The sequence below is a fragment of the Myxocyprinus asiaticus genome, chromosome 33, assembly GCF_019703515.2.
Source record: "Myxocyprinus asiaticus isolate MX2 ecotype Aquarium Trade chromosome 33, UBuf_Myxa_2, whole genome shotgun sequence".
In the NCBI taxonomy this organism is placed as follows: Eukaryota; Metazoa; Chordata; class Actinopteri; order Cypriniformes; family Catostomidae; genus Myxocyprinus; species Myxocyprinus asiaticus.
In genome coordinates, this window is record NC_059376.1 from 4,460,778 (window position 1) to 4,480,047 (window position 19,270).

Here is a 19,270-nt window from a genome sequence, read left to right on the forward strand (position 1 = left end):
TTTCTTTGTGCGGTCAGAGCCGCTTTATTAGTCGATTAAAGTTAAGAAAACTGGACGTGAGAGATTTAAACTGCTCCAGCACCTGCTTCGTTTATCTTATCGTGAGGTAACTGTACGCTTGCAGCGGTATACCGGTTTCACGGTATACCACAGTATGAAAATTGATGGTTTTAATACCATGTACATTTTCTTATCTACGGTATTGTGAAAAAAAAAAACAAACAAAAAAACAAACAAAAAAAATGCAACCGGACGGTGAATCTGACCTGCACGTGCGCATCTCTTTTCCTCCTCAACTGCCTGTCAGACTCGTCAAATTGCACCACACACACACAGGCAGCGGAGAAAATGTCAGAGAGAAGCGAGGCGAGGGGGTCTGACAAAAGTGAGTGTGTGTGTGAGTTAAAGCAGTGTTTCTCAACTGGTGGGTCGCGACCCAAAAGTGGGTCACAGGTCTATTCGGACTGGGTCGCGGACAGCAGGGAAAGAACAATGCCATGGTTCTCCCACTGAAGATATTTCGGTAGCCGCTCAAGTGATAGCCTATTTAGGACTACCGAGTCAGATTTAATGATAATTTCGCAATCAGCTAAAGGCTTCTCATCTGCACTTTTGCACGAGTGTAACGGAACCAGCTCATGATCATGATCTGCTCTTCTCTCTGGCGTGCGGGTACAACCGGGCTTCCCTCGATATTGCGGAGCGCAGACCTCAAAACTGATGTGACCAATTTCAATTCTAGTGAGACTTTTCAAGTTTAAAGCATTACGGGGGAAGTCAAGTCGAACCTCTCAAACAGTAGGCAGCCCTGACATGCCAAACAGGGCTGAGGAGGAAAAGAGCAACACTCAAAGCGCTATTTTTTTTTTTTTTTTTTTTTTTTTATTATTATTATTATTCATCATCACCTTTACAAAATTGTTTCACGATTTTACATGAGTAAAACTAACTGTTATATTTTGACAAAATGTTATAGTTTCATATGAAATAATCTAAAGGCAGAATCTATTAGACCTCATTTTATATCAACAGTGGCAGTTGTAGTTAAAGTTTCAAAATGTGTTTCAGCTAGTATTTATTTTTTCATAAATACTATAATTTGTTATTATTATTACTATTATTTAAGACTAGCTACACTGACCTAACCATGGTAATGAGGAGCCTTTCCTCCTGTGTAATATGTATGTTCTGTTTGAATTATATTTGAAATTAGGGAACAAATGGGATAATAATGGGTTCATATAAGTAAATATGCTCTTCAATTTTTAAAAGGAGGGAGAGAAAACTTCCTGTTGCTTTTGTTGTTGAGGTCAACAACAAAAATAATGTCACTTGATGCATGTCCTTGTACTTGAAAACCATGAACAAAACTATGCAACATAAAAGGAAATCCGACCCAGGATACATTAAATACAGGTTATGTTTTTACTATGGTGGGTCGCCACTTGATTTCCAATGTAACATCTGGGTCCTGAAGCAAAACCAGTTGAGAACCACTGAGTTAAAGGTACAGACAGGAGCAGTCTGGCTGCACTGTTGTGTACCTACAGTATATGTTAATTGTTAATAATCATAGGACATTACTTTAAAAGCTCACACAGCTGATGTTATTTTTCATTTAGTAGTTAATTTAACATGTAAACTAACATGTTTTAGTTATATAACATGTTATAGATACATGCTATTTGCTTATCATGTTTATAATTCGGTTTATTATTATAATTCTGTTAGCTTTCTTATTTATTCTGTTTATTTTATTTATTTTCAAAAGGGAGACTTTTTTTACACATACTTCCATTAAAAAATGGTTTCAAGTTTCAATTATAATAAAGTGTTTGTTCATGCAAAAAAAAAAAAAAAACTCCTTTAAGGGTCATTGTAACTGATAATAATAATTGTGTAATACCGTATACCGTGATACTGTGATATTTTCTGAGACGGTTATCGTACCGTGAAAACATCATACCATTGCAACCCTAGGTAACTGGTGATTCCAAGGTCTATTAAGAAGAGAGAATTTTCACTTGTTTTAATTAATAAACAAGTTTTTTTTTTAAAAAAATGCCAGTGCAGTAAGACAAAATACACTTATATTTAATATAGATTTTCTGAAAACAAGTCACAATATATTACACAGTGTTGCTTCTCAGGTGTATCTTGTTTTAAAGATTTGTAGATATTTTACAAGAAAGCTAAACAGACTAATACATGATTTTGTGGATTTTTAACTGAATTAAACCTTATAGAAACCCTAAAGTAATTCAGAGAATTTTATTTAAAAATAAGATCCTTGTTTCCTTATTATTAGTAAGCATGTGTTAAATACAACCTCTTTACTCAAGGCACAAGCTGAATTGTCGGTTAAGAGCTGTTAATTTTTCATTCTAATAATAGTTAGATTAGTTGATTATCAAAAGAATCGTTTGTTGCAGGCCTAATCAGGACAGCGACATGAATGATGGCTGATAGAAACGAATCATGGCTGATAGAAATGACAAAACCTTGTGTTGAACTATTTCGAGTTTGATTATGAAACTGAAAAAAGCAAATGCGTTGTAATGTCCAGTCATACTATTTGTAGTTTTAATGTTGAAGGAAACAAATCACACAAATCTGAAAGTGCTTTTGCAAAGCAGTCATCGGAAGGAGTACAAATGATTCATGGCTAAAGATATGGAAAGGAAGTGTATCGTTAATGATGAAGTCTGTGCTAGTAGTCTGTGCTTGGTTCATGGTGGAACCTCAAACCATTTCTTATGTTATTGTTATTATGCAGAAGTATGTTAAGTCTAAGCAAACTGTGCAAATATTCAACTCTTGATTCATGTGTATTAAAAAGTTTGCCAATTAATCTTAAATTCAAAAAGTCTTGCTTATTTTAGCTTATTAAAAACTCTGGAAGTGTTCTGTTAATTCCTAAACTAAAATGATAGTAACTAAACTAAAATGTATAACAACTGTAAGGGCCACCCCTTATTTAGTTAAGACTGAAACTGACTCCATTATTAATGACTTCAGTTGTATTAAACCTCAAATTTTAGGATTAAGATTCCAAATATTATTGATCGTTCTTTGAGATTCTATCATGATTTTTACCATTTTTGATTAGCCAAAAATTTCAGACTAAGTCAGAATAGGATCAAGTTTAACAATTTAATGGTCAGGTAAATATGTATTATGCAAATTACATAATCGATTTAGAAATTATCAATACAAAACATCTCATACTCAAATATGAATCTTAAGAGTAGAGCGTGCATACCTCACATGTAATAAAACATGGTGCTGCATGTTCGAAACATTCGTTCATCTGTCTAAAGAATTCACACCTGAGCAGTTTGCCAGTTCCCCTTAAATATCCAGACCAGAGTGATAATTGCATCAAATTACTTTGCACTTTGTGTTTATATTATGGTCTCTTGACATTATTTTAGTAAATAGTGAATAAAACAAGAATAAAATGTATGATAAAATGTGTTTTCTTCATGGCCATTGGTTTGAGTAGCATTAAACCACGTTAAGCTTTGTAGAATGTTTTTTGAACTTAATGAACCGGAGCATAATAAAATTGAGCACCATGTATATATGCATCAATAATCAGAATATGCATGCCAAACATATAAAATTATAGTAATAACTGAATCATTAGTTTTTAATTGGCATGTGCACAGTATACGCATACAATAAAAATAAATTTGGCTTGTCCACGCTTAACGTGCTTTGCCGCTGCCTGCTGCATTATGGTTCTCAAAGAGTTTCACAGTTCCCCGGCCAAGCACAAGCAGAGCATCAGCTTAGGCACGAAAACAGCACTGTTTAGGTGAAAATAAGTATATAGCCTGAAAGGGTTAAATGTCTGAGCGAAATGTGTAACACTCATACACTAATACTCATAGTCATTGATATAAAGTCAACAATTGTATAGTTTATTGCCATTGTTGATCAATATTGCTTTCTGTGGCTTTTGGTGCGACTGGCTATTAGATGGTCCCCTTTTAAGAAATTAACTCATAGACTAAACCATTAGCGATCAGTGTTTGTTCAAAGAATGAAACACGACTGCCATCTACTGATCATGTCTCTCATACACCACCTAATGTCGCGTAACACTGCATAAATTACAGGATCCTTTTCCCTTTTGATGCAGATTCTCAGAGGCCGCATCTGTACCTGGACCTAACCCTATCTTCCCTCCATTCTGTCACATAGCCCCAGTGCAACACGAGGACATCAGGACTCCCTTTATTTTTGACACTTTTACCCTTGAACACTTTATTTCCCACTTTTTGGTCTTTCTATGTTGGTTATTATTTCAAATAAAGGTCTCTCTGAGGCCTGACGTCATACCCACCATGACTGTCTCTTGCTCACCCTGCCACACCGGGATATACTGTATGTGTTGAGACATTGCTCCACTACCCAGCATGGTTAATGTCTCTGTTTTCGAGGCTTTGAGCAGTTGGCTTATTGTTCCCACCTCCCTTCCCATTTCTAAATGTGAAAGCATGCCGACAGCAATGCTTTTTAATACACTATAATGGCTAGTAGGCATTGTACATCAGTGGTATGGTGTTATGGTATATGGCTCCCATAGCATCAGCTTCTGAGGCAATGTCAAAGTTACCTTCTTGAAGAGAATGTCTCAGTTACTCACGTAAACTTGGTTCCCTGCTACTGATTTTTTTTTTTTTTTTTTCTGTCACTGTACAAGAGATACTCTTTTCTTCCCTTTAGTCAGAAAATCCTAACAGTGTGAAGCTGGGCTTCCAATTATGTGCTCATGACAACGTCAGCATAGGCAATCAATTTGCTGTGACGCAGCGTCTTGTTCCCTACTTTCAGGGAACCATGTTTATGTGAGTAAACAAGATGTTCTTTATATAGTAAGAGTTATAGGCATTCTAACTTTGGAAAAACAACAAAAGTTTTTTTTTTTTTTTGGACTCTCGCCATTGACACGTAATGCAACAATGGGTGCCGAATTCAACTGATTTTAGTAATAGACCTACAGGTACCTATCTCTGTGTAAAAATAAATCATGTTAACACAGTACTGGAAGTGACATCATCTTCGGAAATGATGGACAGCAGAAAAGAAAAAAGAAAAGGTACTTTATTTAACCTGTAGTTTTGCTACAAAATCATAGGCGAAAATTGTTATTTTGACCCCCCCTCTACAAAATAATGGATTACTCTGTAAATATTGATCCATGGCATTTAATATTTGAGTTTTCATAATCATTTCTATATTTTTTTTTTTACCAGTAAAAAAAAATAGAAAAAATATTATAAACAAACTTTTGAGCAGCGGACCTCTGATTTAGATCACACTGAATTGAAGGTGATTATTGCACCTTAACATGACACAAAAGACAAACTGCCCAGATGACACACATCTTGAGTCATACATAGTGCTTGAGTTGAACATAGCCGTACTTTGATTGGCTGGGTAGAAACATCTTATTTGATTGGCTGAGGAGGATGTACAGTACCTTTGAAAAAAAATGATATAGATATATAAGAAACCTTGCAGGAAAGTCTCAAAACATCCACACACAAATCTGAGGCAATCCACAAATTTGTAATTATTTGCAAATGCAGATTCAACAATCAATTCACAAAAGTAAAAAAAAAAAAAAAAAAAAACAACAACAAAAAAAAAAAAACAGTATACAGTAAATTTGTGAACACCCCTTTGTATTAATGAATCATGTTTTGCATTTGTGAATCATATTTTGTGAATGTGAATCTGGTCACGCATTTATGGTTTGTAATTATGAATGTTAATTAGGTTACTCATTTGTGATTCACATTTATTGAAGATATTTATTTTGTGTGTGAATTAGGTGATGAATTTGTGAATCATATTTTGTGAAATTAATTTTTGAGATCATTCTGTCTCCATAAAATACCTTCACCTTAATCATCATCAGTGTAGGCACGTATCTAAAAATGTAGATTTTTATCTTAAATCCGATGGATTTTCAAGTTCTGAATTTTAATTTGACAGCCTTACTGCAAATAACCAAACTCTGTTTGTACAGAACAGCACAAAGCACTAAGACCACAAGTGACAAATGTATTTAGCTGTAGTGTGTGTGGCCTTTGTTCTTATTTTAAAGTAGACCAACCATTATCTTCTTTGACAGATTGAAGAGGTGGAGGTGTATAAGAATGAAAATAAGGAGCTAAAAATCAAGCTTGCCTCCCTACAGACACGTCTCTCAGACAAAGAGGTACATATGTAGAAACATCAGAGGAGATTCAGTCCCTAGGTCAGGTTCACAGCAGATACATTTTCAGGTTTTTTACATGATATTGATACATTTCTGTATGTGTGAGACATGTGATTTAGACACAAACATATTCAGGTCACCATAGTGATAACATTAAAGTGTTAATTATTTCTTGTGATACAGACACCTTTAGTATCACAGTCCCTAAGTATTCACCTTTACAGTTTGCTCTCTATCACAGAGAAAGAGAGCTATTGCACTTTATGAACATCCTTATCTTTCCTTGATAAGCATTCCTTGTTGTTTAACATGTTGGGACAATCTTTCAGGCAGTGAAAATTTACGAGGATGTTTTCTTTTATATTCTCTTGAGAATACACATATCATTGAAGGAAAATTATACCTACTTACTATTTGACACTTTGCCACATAGACTGAAGATTTCCAAAGAGACGCATTCATAAACATCCTGAGGCCTTAACAGATTTAATGACAGTATCGGCACACTTCAAACAGTCAGCAACACATAAACTGTGAAAATAATCATCTGTTGCCCACAGGCTTCTGTACATTTACACTAATTTGTGAGAGGTGTACTGAACCATGGGATTTATTGGTTTATGGCTGTTATGAGTCAGATCATGTTTAAACTGATCAATAGGAAACTTACAAAATGACAAAGAATAAACCAAATGACAAGAGTAAATATAAAAGCAAATTGTTCCAAAATAACTTTTGGTACTATTCCATTCCTCATATATATATATATATATATACATATACATATACATATATATACATATATTTTTTTTTCTATCTACAATAGAAATAAAGAACAGAAATATAGACCAAATGTAAAGTATTTTGTGAAAACATTCATCCTGACAGTGATATCTATGAATTGACAGTGAATTTCTTTAAAATAATATCTTTAAAATATAGTACTTATAGATTTAGCAGATATTTAATATCTAAACCTTGGTGATGTTAGTGCTGTTTTGCACGTGTTTGTTTGAAGGTGCGTGAAGCTGAAGACACTCGTCTGAACCCTGAGCTCTCAATGCGACTGCAGGTTCTCCAGACAGAAGCTGTACTTCATAAAGAGGAATCAGAGAAGTCTAAGATTGAGGTCCAGAGGCTTCTGGGTCTTCTGCAGAACATGCAGTCTGAGCGTCTGGACCAGGACAAGAGAATCCTTGAGCTGGAGAGGTACATACAGTATAGTCCTTACTATGCCATTAAAGGGGTAGTTCACCCAAAAATGAAGATTCTCTCATCATTTACTCACCCTCATGCCATCACAGATGTGTATGACTTTCTTTCTTTAATTTTAGTAAATTATGAGAGAAATTTCTTGTTTGGGTGAACTATTCCTTTAAGGGGTAGAATCACTAAACAGTTGCGCCACTTTTGCGAGTGGTATTTCAGTGCAAAAAAATCACTAAGCAATCTATTTTAGCAACATAATCAGCACTGAAATTGCACTGCATTTTTTAGTATTTAAATGAAGTCATTGTCATTCCTTTCCACGCAAACATGCCTCCTTTCTATGTAAATTAGGCTCATTGTAGATTGCGCTTCATTCACAAAAATTGCGTGGAGCAATTTAGATTACACTATTACCGCCAAATGAATGTAGGCAGTAAAATGAATTTCATTTAAAAGAGATGTTTGTGAACATTTTCAACCGATCATATTAGCAGAAATTAACCAAATAATCATCCAAAGATAGCATGAGCATTATAACCTGCATTATTTTTATTTATTTATTTTTTAAAGAGGGATCAAAAAAAGTTTTTTTTTTTAGTACCGCCCTGAAGAAGCTATTTGACATAACATATACTCACATACAGTATATTCCACAAGACAAAATAGTAACTGAATTAATACAAATGATCCTATTTAAAAGTTTACATTCCATTGGTTCTTAATATGTGTGTTGCTTTATCGATGATCAATAATTGTTTGTGTAATTGTTCATGAATCCCTGATTTGTCCTGAGCAGTGAAGCTGCCCACTTTTCTTAAGAAAACTCCCCCAACTACTGTACATTATTTGGTTTCCCAGCATCTTCTGCACAATTGAATTTTTCCCAACAGTGGCTATATGATATTGACATCCAGCTTTTGACACTTAGGACAATTGATGGACTCATACACAGCTATTATGAAAGGTGTAATCATTCATTGATGCTCAAGAAGGCAACACAAGAAAAACCAAGGGGATGCAAACTTTTGAACAGGATGATTTGATCTCAACATTGAAGTGCTTGTACTACGTAAAAAGTGCAGCGTAGCTGTCTGAATATGACCAGTGGCATAACTACCGGCAGTGCAGGGTGTACAGCTGCACTGGGGACCGGGGAGAGATGGAGGCCCGAAAGCAGAGGTGGACTGGCCATCATAAGTACCGGGAAAACATGGTCGGGCCGCATTATGCCAAAGTGGGCCGCGATATGATGAAGTGGGCCTGCAATATTCAGAAGGTACAGTGAAACACATAACCACAATCCCCCCACCCCGGTCGGCAACTTCACAATTCCACCTGTGACCCCCATCCCCCTGGTCGACAACTTGACCGAAGGGGCCCGACTAGTGCTTTACACTGGGACCCTTAGGATCTAAGTTACGCCACTGAATGTGACATTGTCTGATTTACCGCCGTGCTCATGGGGAAATTAACATTCACAGTGACAGAAGACACCTTGCTTACATTTTCATGTGTTGCGCGAAGAAATGGATTGGCTTCTTTCAGTTCGTTGTTGAAAACACTGTAAGATCTGAGCAGCCAGGCAGAAGGAAATTAAGAAGAATTAAGACAGAATTACACCAAGATGGCCTATAAGTCTGGGAAATTCCTCTAAGCATTAAGAAGCTAGAAATTCAGACTGGCACCAAGGAGTATGAGCTGACCTGCATCTGGCCAGTGAAACTGTCTGAAATACAAAGGGTAGATCTGTCTGAACACGCTCCTAGAAACCCCCCACACTTAATGGTCATCACATGACATGGCTATCTTGACCATCTGCAAGAGACTCTTCTGAAGAAACCCCGATGGTGCCATGGAAATCTAAGACACTCATTTGACTTTCGATATAAACAATTTGCTACACTTAAATTAGACTAATAAGAGAGCATGAGACATTTACTGTGGAACGCCTGACTGTCATGTGCTAAAAACTCATCCAAGACAAAAGAGATTGAAGACTTGAAGAAAGCAGGCTTTCTTTGAAATGATCCCTTTGTATTATCTTTTTTTAGAAGGACACAAAACTAATGCTCTGCTCATAACTTCAAATGTACAAAATTAACTTGCCAAGTGTATACACATATCAGTACATCTCATCTTAATCCAGGAACAATCGCAAAACTTCCTTTACTGTAATTTTATCCTGCACATAATCTGACAAAGTGCTTAGAACTGTCATTCAAGGTTAACCTGATAATAACCCTGACAGTTATGTTTCTCATAACGTGTAATCTATTATCCATGTTGTAAAACAAATTCATTAACCATTATGATTTTTAATCAGGTATTTTCATGTTTTGTAACTAACACATTGAATATTCATGAAATTATGTCATATTCACTATCGTTGAGTGTCATTTTGCATGTTTCGAAGGCTAATAAAGGGTATCTTCTAATATTTCTTAACAATTTCATTATATAAAAGTTAATGATTAAACATTGCCCAATTTTGAGCGGGAAACAGAAACCTTAAGAACAAAGACTCATTAATCACCTTCAGAAGGAGGGACAGAGAGATGATCACATGATATCTGAAAAGAAACTTCTGATTGGCTCAAGGCACCTTTGGGGTGCGGCCAACCTCAACTAAAAAAAACCTCCCCGCCTTGGATGAACACGCTCTTGCTCTTCTCTTAGCCCTTCGTCGGCTGGCTCACTTCGGCGCCCCTCTGCCCAGGTTCCGCACAATGTAGAGTTCTGGAAGGAGTTCTCTTCTCTGCTCTGACTCACAAACGTGATGGGGAGTTGCGAGTCTCCCTTGTGGGCGGCCTCGCTTCAAAGCCCTGCCTGATCATTCCAGCACCGAACCATCTAGCATCCAAAAACATCGACGGAGAACAACCAGAACTTTCTACAGACACAGCCAAAGAACCAAAGCAACGAAACACTAGAAGTACAGCTCCAAACTATTGCTAGAAAGTGCAATGAAGTATTGATGGTTCTCAGGGCTTGGCCTATAGACGCAATAAAGTTAAATTTTCTCCATTACAGGTCCTTTCCATTCACCTTCTGTTACAGCTCATTCACCAACCTGTTTTTTTATGTGTTAGTTTAGTTTTTATGTTGTGGATTAGAAATAAAGTCTTGTTTGTATTCAAAGAGAATTTGACTGTGGTATATTTTGATAGATAATCTCGTCAATTGATTCTTCAAATATCTGCACTCTGCGCTCGAACAATATTTCAACATATTTGTGATATTATTTTCAATGGCCATGAGAATAGTATTACTCTAAAGAGTTAACAGATGTATCATATTAACTCAGCGTGGCCAAGTGATCAGACGTACACCTTAATTCTTTCAATATTCCCTGAATTAATCATAATTCCCTTCTTGAGCTAATATTCCTTACATATAAACTGTGAGCAGATACAACGAGCCTGTTGTATTATATATTTAATGGTGGAGAATTTTTATTCAGATTTCTACTCTGATCATTTGTTATTTATCCTTTTTATAATGGAGGTCGAACGCGGCCAGGATTCCTAAACTAATTCCATTATACAATTCTCACATATTATTGGAGATGAGTGTTGGCAGTTGTAAATATACCCAGCCATCAAAGTCACTAATTTCCTACAAAACTTTAATTTGGGTATTTCTAACTTGTGCTGCCAAGTGCACGATGTCATTGCCATGGTAACCAGATACATTTCAGTTAAGAAGAAAAAGATCAGTGAGCCTACCAGCTGTAACCGGGACATAGTTAATTTTTTAGAGAATTGATGGGACACTGGGACACACCTCTTAAAAAAGGGACTGTCCCAGGTAAACCGGGATGTCTGGTCACCCTAGCTATACAATCCTGGCAGGGTGTGTCAAATACAGTGGTCTGCGGCATCCTCTGCTAATATAGTGCTCAGAATCTGACCCTGCACACTAGAGTTTATGCTGCGTCAGAGAACACTGTGAATGCATTGATTTCAAAGGTAACGCAAGGGTTTCTGATAGTGAAGCTCTGTCATGCAACTAAAAGTTGAGAATGTTTCATGGTGAACATGGTGGACAAACTCAAACATGCTGTGTATTCATTCTCTGTCCACGATTATCTTTCTCTGTCAGGCTAAGAAGATAGTAACTGTGGAGAGAAAGCCTGAAGAAGAGTTTCAGTGTTTACTGGTGCACTGTCGAAAATATATATTTTAAATAGCCATCTCTATCCGTGACTGCCTCTTCCCCCTGTGGTACACCTTCAAAAGGTCAGTTTGGTATACGGACCTTTTGTAGTCCCATGCGTCGTCATTTTTATTTGTATAGCGCCTTTCACAACACACATCGTTTCAAACAGCTTTACAGAAAATAATGCATTAACAGAAAATAAAACCATAATGTCTATAAAGTCTTAGAGTCATCATTGTGTAATTTGATTAAATACGATTATGAAGTGCATATAAAAATAAGTGATTAAATAATAATTGTATTTAGAAACCCAGTGAACAAGCCGAAGGTGACTGTGGCAAGGAACACAAAACACCATAAGATGTTGGTTAATGGAGAAAAATAATCTTGCGAGAAACCAGGCTAACTGTGGGAGCCAGTTCCCCTCTGGCTAACAGCATGAATATAATGACAATATTACTTATGTATAGTGCAAGTCATGGTTTAAAATTATTAAACTAAGTAAGTGTTGAGGGCCAGTGTTTAAACAAAGATTTTGTAAGAACTGTAAGATTAATGACTAATGTCTCTGAAGTTCATCCTGGATTAACTGCAGATGTTCATATAGATGCATTGTCCTTTGTTAGTTGTCTGATGAAGGCTTTTGTTAGCAATTTATTGATAGTCTATGTATTCTATTTTAAGAGTGTATTCCATCATTAGACCAAGGTGATGCAGGCCGAGATCAGTGAAGTGCTTCGTGTCAAACTCTCCGTCGGAGCTTTCACTAGTGTATAAGCACCCTCAGAACTGTGCATGCAAATTACGTTCAGCAGCGACATTATGGGCGTGTTTGTGCCATTGCTTTATCTGTATAATTTAATTCATGAATCGGGTGCTAAACCAGCACAGAGAGCACATGCAAATGGCACTTTAAACAGATGCAATTATTTCTTAGTGAATCTGCCCCTAAATGTTTTATGCATTTTATTTGTTGAAATAAAGTCAGTTTTATTTATTTTGACTGCAGATGAGTATAAGTGAATGCATTGGAACGTCATGTTCATGCATGTATGTTTTTGCAGTTTTGCTGTGTTTGTGCCTCCATGTGTTTTTATGACCTACCTGTAGTTCTGCTGTATGAGGCTGTCTAGGGTTACAATAAAGCTCTGTTGGGTGTTACTTTGAATCCATGAATAACCAGTGGTCAGAAGTTGGATCCTCTCATGAGTGTAACTGTAATCTTCTGACACAGTGTGTGATTTGCACAGTAATCCACATTCCACAGCAATCCTACAGCCACCAGGCATGCAGGCAAGGCAAAGCCTCATTCAATGTGCATGCCAAGGAAAAAAATGGCAGGAGACCCTGTGCTTTGATGACAGCCCAAGTCAGCGGCCAGGTGCCGGAGTACTCAATAGCATGCCTAAACAATGGCAAGGAAATAGTGTGACAATGAAGACAACAGCAAAACTCTAATGCTACGATGGTACCGGACTCCTGGAGCTCTACCTCACCACAATCTAGCTGGCAGCCTAGCACAATGAGTGGAGTGAGGCTGAAGTAGCCATTCATCAGGCACTTGCCTTTGAGGGGGCACATACTCCAAATGCTCTTCAGTCTTCCCTTGGCATAACAACAAGAATTGTTGTGGAGCGCATCACCTAACCTCAACTTCTGTAGCCATCAAGATGACATCAACACTAGACTGAATGCAGCTGTGTCAAGAACAGTCAGAGGGGGGGCCTGGGTAGCTCAGTGGTAAAATACGCTGGCTACCACCCCTGAAGTTCGCTAGCTCGAATCCCAGGGCGTGCTGAGTGACTCCAGCCAGGTCTCCTAAGCAACCAAATTGGCCCGGTAGCTAGGGAGGGTAGAGTCACATGGGGTAAACTCCTCGTGGTCCCTATAATGTGGTTCATTCTCAGTGGGGCGCATGGTGAGTTGAGCGTGGTTGCCGCGGTGGATGGGGTGAAATCTTCTCTGTGGCAACACGCTCAACAAGCCACGTGATAAGATGTGCGGGTTGATGGTCTCAGACGCGGAGGCAACTGGGACAAAGGGGAAAAATTGAATTAAAAAAAAAAAAAAAAAACAGTCAGAGGCTCCTGAACTGGCATGAACTCTGGAGAGCAAAGTGCTCTGTTCCCAGTGGTGTACTCTGTGCATCAATCATGTTTTGATTTGTTTCTCCACGGTGCCCTCAGGATTATTCATGGGGCAACAGGTGTGGGACACTTTGGCATGGCAAAAGTCATTTTACGGACACCATAGTCCTTATATACTGTATATAAGATATATTCAAGAACCCACAAGGTAGCTCACAGAGGACACACACAACTGTGAACATGATCCTTAGTAAAGTAAAATACTGGTTTGTTGTAATTTTTCTGCTGTGATTTTCTTTGCTTTTCCAAGATAGCTCAGGGAAAACACAGCATGATTAAATTGCCGTGACAGACAGGAATGCACAACCCCACACAACATCAGTCACAAACATTGCCTTGAAAGCACAATGAGTTATGTTAAAACATTTGCCTAAAATAAATTACAATGCCAAATTTTCATTCAGTGTTACATTATGTGTCTGACACAATAGTTAAAATATTATCTGTTTTAGAAAATTGAAGGAGCAGAACCAGAAGCAGTCTGTGAATCCTGGCCAGCTTGGAGAAATGAGTCCCAATGTTCCCAGACAGGTAAGAACACCTTTCATTAGTTGTCACATGTTAAGACTTTCCTCAGTTCCCTTTCATTATGGTCATGTCTATGCTGCAGCAGTAGCTGAAGCTATGGGAATGAAGTCAGGTGTGACGTATACTGAAGCCCATACAGAATCACACCAACATTGGACATTTGAGCGGGTCCAAATGTGTAAAATTTTTTGCATAATTTCATATTTCATGATCATCCATGTCTCCTCGCATATGGCCTTTATAACACTAAAAGTGTCTTACAAAAGTTAAATGACTATATTGTTTTGTATGAATGAGTGATCAGGATGGTTTTCACATCATTTTTGTAGCAAAAACTCTAGGCTACAAGATCCAGTTCTCAAAGGTCTTGTGAACAAATGTTTAGTATGTGTTATATGGCCTTATTTCAGTGACTTAAAATGTTTGTTTTTTCAAAAATCACGCATAAACGTTATTTCCTCAAAAATACAAACACGTACATACATGTTGTTCACATATAATTGTAGCCCAGTTTGTGCTGAATACAGTGTTATCAGACTTTAGCCATTAATATGTTTTTAAGCAACTGAAAAAAGCACAAATGTCAAGGCATGTCAAAAATTCTTCAGGGCCCAAAACACCCTCAGACCCCAGAGGGTTAATACAGTAAATTGTAGCAGACAGTTTGCTTCATATATTCAGTTCTGCAACAGTGATAATAACAATGAAGTAACCATGGAATTTAACTGCATTATGTTAACCTTTTCATGAGTAGGGTCTAAATTCCCCTGCAGTGCCCCTAGAGTGAGTTATTTACATATGTGACACTGCACATCTGGTAGAGGTGGGCAGTGTGTAGACAAGTATTTACATTTTTTATTTCGTGTCATTTAAAAAAATTAAAAAATACCTTTTTTTTTTTTTGTTTGTTTATTTCATTTATATAAAGCTATAAAAATACATGTATAATTCTAACCCTAACCCTAAATAAATGAACAAATAATATCAGCATTACGGTTTGCTTGTGCACTGTTTGACCTCTCAGACAATCACTGCAGCCGAAACAGCGTACTTTCATAGTATGTACTGTATTTGATGAAAGGCACTTATCTACCGCCAAAACAGTACGTTCTTTTAGGTATGCATGCGAGTAGTATGAATAGATTTCAGACATACTTCAGCTGGGGATGTGGGCATTGACCCGTGACCTAAATATATGATGTAAGAATAACAACCGTGAAAACTGTCTGCTCTGGTGATGATAAACAAGCACCATTTAAGCACAAGGAACAATTATCTTGGTATATGTAGCACTTACAGTTGTGAAGAGCCATCTGACTCGTGGTTCACCACTGTTCTTTTGAATCCAGCATTTTGAACGTGATGTTGCCTCAGCTTCCGAGGGATTATGGGAATATCGCTGGAAATAGTAGGTCATCCGGATATTTCTCGCATACCACTTCATGAATACTGTGGATTCGGATATACTACTCCATTGGCATACTGTTTTTGGCATACTATATATTAGAGAAGTATGGATATTCAGGTGCAGTAATTGTGTGTGTGTATGTGTGTGGACGTGCGTGTATAAGACAAACACTAATGTTAACAGACGTGGCTGCATGCATTGGGTAATTGCGCTCAGTATGTGTTCACTCTCAGTATACAAGTTTTAAACTGTTATTGTGGTTCTTTTTTGATAGTTTGGCTGTCTGTTTCAGAAAACAAAAGTATCATTTGCCTGAAAAGACTGTTTGAGTTGCTGTTTGTGTGAATGAAAACGGCATCTGCGCCTAATAAGCAGACGTGGCTGCGTGCATGGGAAGATCGCGTTTAGATGTGATGTCTGTGCATATGCAAGCTGTTAACTGTTATCGTGGTACTTTGGTGACAATTTGGCTGTTTGTAACATAAAATAAGTGTATCATGTGCTTGAAAAGACTCTGAGTAGCTATTTGTGTGATGCATGACAACTGCTACTAATGAAAACAAACATGGCTGCACGCATCGGGTGATCACGTTTGATGTGTTGACTGTCTGTATATGAGCTGTAAAAATTTTTATTGTGGTACTTTGGTGACGAGTTGGATGTATGTGTATAAAATAAATTTCTCATGTGCTTCAAAAGACTGTATGAGTAACTGTTTGATCTAATATAAATTACAGGTGCTTGACCAGCGCAGCCTGTGTAGGCACGAAAGCCGATTTGAATCTGCAGCTTGTAATATAACTTGCTGTTTCAGAAACACATATGTGTGATTCTCCTCTGAGGGGGCCAGTTATTAACTGTCACATATGTGTGATGGTACATATGAAACCAGGGGCCTAATCTAAAAACCTTGGGTGTGGGAAATTGCGTATGCACATTTCAATTCTCATTTTGTGCATACACAATTTCCCACACACACATCGGGATTTATAAAAAAATTAACTTGGCTTAAATATGTGCACACCGTTTACACTTTTACTGTTGTGTGTGAATTGGTGAGGCCATGAACTCAACAGACTGATTATAAACTCTGCTTTCCATATAATAACCCACATTTAGAATAAATAAGTAAGGAGATAAGCACTCAAATCAGATGTAATGTTATGGAATGGTTATTAGGCTAAATAAATTTTACATAAATAACTACAAATGCATTAAGATATAAGCTGGAAAAAGGAAATATTGGTAATGGATGCACTGCTTTTGAAAGTCTTTCTCATGGCATCATATGGCGGGAAAGAACTTTTATTGCAAGTGAGGATTTACCATTAATACTGAAGCATAATGCAATGAAAACCCTGTTCGTGGTACTGTCACCTAGGGGCCTGGAGGCAGCATCATTCAAACAGTAGTTTTCACTTACAGATGTCATTGTAGAAATTCACTATTTACAGGTAGCTATGATTAATTTAACCCATGAGTTAATGTATCCAATAACAAGGCAATTAAGGAGATTAAGCAAGTAGTATTTGGCTGGTCATGTGTTCCTAACATGGCAGCCCCCATGAGGGGACCCTCTCCATGTAGAATAAAAGTTTTTATAAGGTTACTGATATGACTAGAGTTTCCATCTCTTGTGAGTGGTCTTGATTTTTATACAATTACAATTAATATTTTTAGGAGTAAAACATTTTTTAATGAGCAAAAAAATGACTGAGTGCACCTTTAATATATAATTATGCTTCTCATGTATATTGATCTTGTTTAACGGATGTTTAGATATTTTTACAATGAAACAAGACAAAGATTAAGAAATTATTTTAACAGCATGTACTTGCATGCAACATGAAGGCTTCAGTGTGTATATTTTCTATAATTTCTCATACTGTTAAACGGGGTAGTATCATGTGTCTAAATGGCAATATGCATATGGTAATTATATGCAGATGAAGTTGAGCATAATAACAACAGGCGATGTAAGTTCCATATACCTGTATGGTTACTTTGGGAAGGAGATGGGATGGGAAATAAAGCATGTGCATGTACACACAATAGTTCACTAACTGGGATATGTAAAGGTAATTTGCGTAGGTTCTGGCATACAAAATCTGACTTTTGTGCGTACGCACACTTTTAGGATGAAGTCTACACCACGTTTTATACATGAGGCCCCAGGTCTGCATATCAGGCATCATATTATGCTGTGTTTATACCACAGGGCTGTTGAATGCTTGATCCTGATTGATTGATTGGACGTTCTAAGGTGTGCAATTTTTCAATAAACGCACGGCTATGAAGTAGTTCCAGGTCTTAACCACATTACGGTTCCAAATCAATTCGCCAAATTATTTCAGTTATTTCAAAGAGCTGTACAAGCTACCGCAGCAAACTAAAACAAAGATTTTGGCTTTGTAAATCAGAAAAGAATGACAAACAATTTCTATAATATCAAACTAAACTCAAACTTTTTATAAAGCAGTATCAAAACCACAAAAGTAGACCAAAGTGCTGTACAAAAATTAAAGAAACATTGCATTAAAAGAAAGTTATGACAATAAATCACAATAAACCAGTATTAAAATACTGTACTGATTCAAAAGACAGTGAGAATAAGTCTTAAGACCACACTTAAATGCATAAAGAGAGGTAGTGAATTTGATAAACAGAGGCAAATCATTCCACAATCTTGGGGCCACCCACTGCACTTTAAAAGAGACCTGGGAACATTAAGGCAGAGCTGGTGGGAAAAAAGGGACCTCTGGGATTGGTGAAAGCTGAATTACACTGAAATGTACTTTGGCGCCAATCCATGCAAGGCTTTAAATATAAAAGCACCTTGTATTGGATACAAAATTTTATCGGCAGCCAATGTAATGCTAGAACAAGTGAAATATGATCCATTTTTTTTATTTGTTAAAAGCCTGGCAGCAGCATTTTGCACAAGCCGCAGGTGAGATACAGAGGACTGACTGATTCCCAGATTCTAGGCATTATAGTAGTTCAAATGGGAAGAAATGAAAGTGTGTATAACTTTCTCTATATCAATAAAATAAAAGGACAGATTTCAGCTTTGAGATCTTTCATAAATGAAAATAAATAAATAAATAACTGTTTTTCACAACAGCATTTATATCAAATTTAAACTCAGAGGTTAAAGTGACCCAGATTTTTAACATGGGAGTGCTTATTACCAGTAGCCCAAAGCTGTCTGTAATATCTTTGCCATATCGATTTTGACAAAATGATAAACTCTGTCTCATCCTCATTCAGCTGGAGAAAGTTATTCCCCAACCAACATTTAACATCATCCAAACAATCATGAAGAGATTTATCAGAGAGGTGATCAAAGGCAGGTACATTTGTAAATCAACATAATTTTTTTTTTTTATTTATTTTTTTTTTTATTAACCCTAAGTGAAGTATATATAAAGAAGAAGAAGAAGAAAGAAGAAAAAAAAAAAAAAAAAACAGGACCCAGAACTGAAACTTCTGGAATCCCAAAAGTAATTTGAGCAGATGATAAAGAGAACTTCCCAATCCTGACTGAGCACATTCCTGTACAGGAAGAAAACCCACTCAAGTGCC

The 19,270-nt window shown here is 36.9% G+C and overlaps 1 protein-coding gene across 1 annotated transcript in view; it reads left to right on the forward strand.

Moving 5' to 3' along the window:
- The window catches only part of LOC127424572 (ERC protein 2-like), a 108,643-nt gene that overhangs the window by 78,556 nt on the left and 10,817 nt on the right, over nucleotides 1-19,270 (forward strand). The window contains exons 6-9 of the mRNA XM_051669928.1: nucleotides 6,149-6,235; nucleotides 7,254-7,444; nucleotides 14,202-14,280; nucleotides 18,956-19,038. Of these exons, the coding sequence (XP_051525888.1) occupies nucleotides 6,149-6,235; nucleotides 7,254-7,444; nucleotides 14,202-14,280; nucleotides 18,956-19,038 (440 nt within the window). The remainder of the gene's footprint in view (nucleotides 1-6,148; nucleotides 6,236-7,253; nucleotides 7,445-14,201; nucleotides 14,281-18,955; nucleotides 19,039-19,270) is intronic.